The 4,806-nt window shown below is 37.3% G+C and overlaps 1 protein-coding gene across 2 annotated transcripts in view; it reads left to right on the top strand.

Annotated features, from left to right (window-relative positions):
* The window catches only part of RORB (RAR-related orphan receptor B), a 190,607-nt gene extending 186,237 nt beyond the window's left edge, over window positions 1-4,370 (top strand). Inside the window, exon 10 of one of the 2 annotated variants that reach the window (XM_011947024.1) lies at window positions 1,204-4,370. In XM_011947024.1, coding sequence (XP_011802414.1) covers window positions 1,204-1,359 — 156 coding nt within the window. In that variant the 3' untranslated portion in view covers window positions 1,360-4,370. The remainder of the gene's footprint in view (window positions 1-1,203) is intronic. The other variant, XM_011947025.1, reaches the window with a different exon arrangement.
* Window positions 4,371-4,806: the final 436 nt, after the last annotated feature.

Below are 4,806 nucleotides of genomic sequence, written 5' to 3'. Positions count from 1 at the left end.
GCGGGCGCCTGTAGTCCCAGCTACTCGGGAGGCTGAGGCAGGAGAATGGCGTGAACCCAGGAGGCGGAGCTTGCAGTGAGCTGAGATCTCGCCACTGCACTCCAGCCTGGGCGATAGAGTGAGACTCCAAAAAAAAAAAAAAAAAAAAAGAGTGTTCTCTACACAAGAACATTTCTCTCACAATAATTTAATCACAGTGACTGTTGTTTATGCTAATTTTGACACAAAAGTGATGGATTCGAAGTGTTCCTAAACTATAAGTGTGTTAAAAGCCGGAATTGTTCATCTCCTAAGACCCATACAGCATTTAAATTATTATAAAACATTGTCTTCTGGGTATCTTAACCCAAAAAATTACATCTTATATGATACGTGTATCAAAACCTAACAAGTATAAGTGGATGTCCTTCCACTCATTTTCAGAACACCTTCCTAAGGAAGCTGAGTGCCAGTGACCTCCCAAATTCTCTGTGTGTTTCATATTATGCATTACAGTGGAAATGGATTAGAGAGCCCCTATACAAGTGGGTTAGTGAGCTTGATAGCCAAGCAGTCCAGATTATTATAGATTACACCTCATACAGTTTGGTTGTATATCCCTAAATATTATCATCTTCCAAAGCTGCAAATCTAATATTCATGTCGCAAAAATCTATGGGAAATTATGGGTGATAATAATGTTCACTAACAATTACACTTCACATCTCCAGTGTTCTTAACCCTTTTATAGGAATTGCCTCCCTCAGTCCACACAACAACCCAATGAAGTAGGTACTGTTAGTGAGCCCATTTTACAAATGAGAAAACTGAGACACAGACAAAGTGACAGCTACACCATTACTAAGCTCTTTTGGAACTCAGGTAGCCTGCCTACAGAGCACCCACTTGTAACTATTAAACTGGAAAACTATTAACTAGAAAACCTCTCATAAATACTTATTTAAGAGCAATGAATCAGGGATCTTGGTCCTGCTTTCTTGCTTGCTTCCTTATTCTTTATTTTTCCTTTAGGAGATGGAGTGGCGAGAGGCAGAGTGTATGTTTTATTTTGTTTTGTTCTAAGAGAAAAAGCTGAAAGTGAGCCTTCTTTCTTTCTGAACATCTTTTTCCAAAGCCGTTTACCTTCATCTGGGGCCAGAAAGGACACTGATTCCACTAATGAGCTTCCCTCTCTATCTCCCTCTCTGTCTCTCCGTTCTGCAGTTAATAGCCAAGATACCAACCATCACGGCAGTTTGCAACTTGCACGGGGAGAAGCTGCAGGTATTTAAGCAATCTCATCCAGAGATAGTGAATACACTGTTTCCTCCGTTATACAAGGAGCTCTTTAATCCTGACTGTGCCACCGGCTGCAAATGAAGGGGACAAGAGAACTGTCTCATAGTCATGGAATGCATCACCATTAAGACAAAAGCAATGTGTTCATGAAGACTTAAGAAAAATGTCACTACTGCAACATTAGGAATGTCCTGCACTTAATAGAATTATTTTTCACCGCTACAGTTTGAAGAATGTAAATATGCACCTGAGTGGGGCTCTTTTATTTGTTTGTTTGTTTTTGAAATGACCATAAATATACAAATATAGGACACTGGGTGTTATCCTTTTTTTAATTTTATTCGGGTATGTTTTGGGAGACAACTGTTTATAGAATTTTATTGTAGATATATACAAGAAAAGAGCGGTACTTTACATGATTACTTTTCCTGTTGATTGTTCAAATATAATTTAAGAAAATTCCACTTAATAGGCTTACCTATTTCTATGTTTTTAGGTAGTTGATGCATGTGTAAATTTGTAGCTGTCTTGGAAAGTACTGTGCATGTATGTAATAAGTATATAATATGTGAGAATATTATATATGACTATTACTTATACATGCACATGCACTGTGGCTTAAATACCATACCTACTAGCAATGGAGGTTCAGTCAGGCTCTCTTCTATGATTTACCTTCTGTGTTATATGTTACCTTTATGTTAGACAATCAGGATGTTGTTTTCCCAGCCAGAGTTTTCATCTATAGTCAATGGCAGGACGGTACGAACTCAGAAATAAGTCTACAAAGGAATAAACATAATGCGTGGCCTCTATATACAAACTCTACTTCTGTCAGTGACATCAAAGCCTTGTCAAGATGGTACATATTGGGAAGGGGGCAGTATTTGGAGCCATTTTCCTGTTTCAAGAATTAGGCCACAGATAATATTGCAAGGTCCAAGACTTTTTTGACCAAACAGTAGGTATTTTCTATTTTTCACCAGAACACATAAAAACACTTTTTTCTTTTGGATTTCCAGTTGTGAAGGAAGCTTGATTTCAGTGCTTATTGTGTCTTCAACTGAAAACTACAATCCGTGGATTATGACTAACAGCAATTTTTTTCTAGAAACATTAAAAGAATAAATCAGAACCCAGGGCAACAATGCCATTTCATGTAAACATTTTCTCTCTCACCATGTTTTGGCAAGAAAAGATAGAAAGAGAAGACCCAAAGTAAAGAAGTAATCTTTATATTCCTTCTCTTTAATACCTTTATTAGGAAAAGTGGCAATAAAGGAGGAGGCATATTATAAAATGCTGTAATATAAAAATGTAGCAAAAACTTGACAGATTAGAAAAAAAAAATCTGTGTTATTCTGGAGAACTAACATACCCCAAAGGCAAAACTAATTCCTATGCAGTTTACAATTATATCAGCCATTTACCCTAGAATTATTTTTTAGCAACTTTTAGAAGTAAAGAATACAAGGATGACATTGGGATCAGAGATTTTAGACTTCCTTGTACAAATTCTCACTTCTCCACCTGTTCACCAATGAAATTAATCATAAGAAAAGCATATATTCCAAGAAATTTGTTCTGCCTGTGTCCTGGAGACCTATACCTTTGGTATTTTCTGATTTAAAATAAAACTTAAAAACTAAAAACAAACAAACAAAAAAAACAAGCTAGGAGAGAAGTTTGTGTATAAGACAATGACAATTATGGTCTCTTGTAAGCATATCCCAGCCACCAACTCCTAAAGAACTGCCCTTTTCTCCTTGTTAAACACACATACACACACACACACACACACACCTGCTTTGTAAAGTTTCCGTCAGTGGAAACTTTGAATTTTTTTGTTTTTAATCTCTGTGCTCTCCTGAAGTTCATGGTTAAGCAGCATCTCCAAGATACCACAGAACTCTTGATTGATGATCAAAACAGTAGTGTCGCCTTTTCCTTTTAGAAAACGGAACATTTTCTCACCTCATGATTGATGAATTCTAAACCAATGGGGAAAAACAAAAAGGCTTTAAAATAATGAATCTGTTTCTCAACTACTGTTATATTCAATTAATTTAACTACATTGAACCAAATTACCTTTGGTTCTAAGAAGACAGCTGTAGACTGCTTATTATGCTGCTACAGGGACTCAATTCTTTTTGGTGTAAATGTCACTCCTGCTAGCTCTTTGTATAAAGAATTAATTCCCAGAGTCATATTTCCTTCTAATGGAAAGATTACTCTACTGATTGCTAGGAAAACAGGGTAATGGAAGGCACTCAATTAAACCAAGCCATTTCCAAATGCAATGTATGTTTTATGATTGGCTTGTGATAGGCGATGCTTCATGTGTCTACTTGGTGTTTCCCTTTGAGCTTTGAACTTATGTCAAACTTTGTTTTCATTGTTCTGTTGGCCTGGTGTTTTCCATTGTCAGCCTGTAATTCCTGCTCAGTTGCAGAGGGAATTATTTATTTCCTCCAATTTACCTTAGAGGATTTAAATTGGCTCAATTGATGAAGTGGCTCAGAATTTTTTCCTCCCTTTTCCCATGGGTGATATAGGAAAAAGATTGTTCCCCACATTTACCTTGGGAGGTACTGCTTTTGAATTTGTGTTGTTTCCACTAGTGTAAGCATTTCATTGGGACAGCATGGACCTTTTGAAGCTGGGAGGAAGGAAACAGAGCTAGCATCTGAACCAGAACAAAACAATGGCAACCAGGAAGTACTCAGCCCACTTAGTTGAGAGAAGAGATTTCTAGTTTGGGTTACAGTTGCCCAACCTTCCCTTAAAAGAGAATCCAGTCATGTTTTCAATGGCAAAAAGCCTTAAAAAGCTGCCCTTCGAAGATCTCCTATGACTGCATGTCAAGGTATTTTGTACCTACAATCCCAGAACTTTGTTCCTTCCCCGTGAGGACTAACAAATATTCACAACACTCATGATCAAGTGTGCACTGGAAGAAAAAAATCCACGATCTGGGCTTCTCACTTCGTGTTTCATAAATGACAATCACTGCTTGATGCAGATGTTGCACTGTGTCCACTCAGGGATGTTTCATTAAAAAAAAAAAAATACATCAAGAAGGAGGAAAAAATTAAAAACGGGAAAATGACAACAAAATGTGAATGGTACACATTAACTATGCCGCTGAGAGCACCTCTCTGACAAGGTTTTCAGGCCAACAAGCAGTAACTTCATGTCATAAACTGGATAGAATTATTTGGACTTGCTGAAAAGTTGCACCCAAGTAAGGACAACTTGGTCTCATTTTCTAAACTCCGCTAAGAGCCAAATAATCTAGCTGTCCCGTTCAGAGGAATTTTTATCTCCCTGCAAATCCAAACTTTTCTGTACAAATCCTGAACAAGGAAATTACAGAAATCTAACTGGCATTAGATAAAATGGACAAGGGAGGTGAAACTGGGTGAATTCAAACTTCAGTGTATTTGTGGTCCATAAAAAGAAAGGGAAATTTTGGAGGGAAAATAGAACAGGAAAGGATTCCAAATCTGGGTTGACACTCGCATATA

The sequence above is a fragment of the Colobus angolensis genome, unplaced genomic scaffold (genome assembly GCF_000951035.1).
Source record: "Colobus angolensis palliatus isolate OR3802 unplaced genomic scaffold, Cang.pa_1.0 Scaffold257, whole genome shotgun sequence".
Lineage (NCBI taxonomy): Eukaryota > Metazoa > Chordata > Mammalia > Primates > Cercopithecidae > Colobus > Colobus angolensis.
The sequence above is the reverse complement of the archived record's forward strand: the minus strand, read 5'-3'. Positions and strand labels throughout refer to the sequence as shown.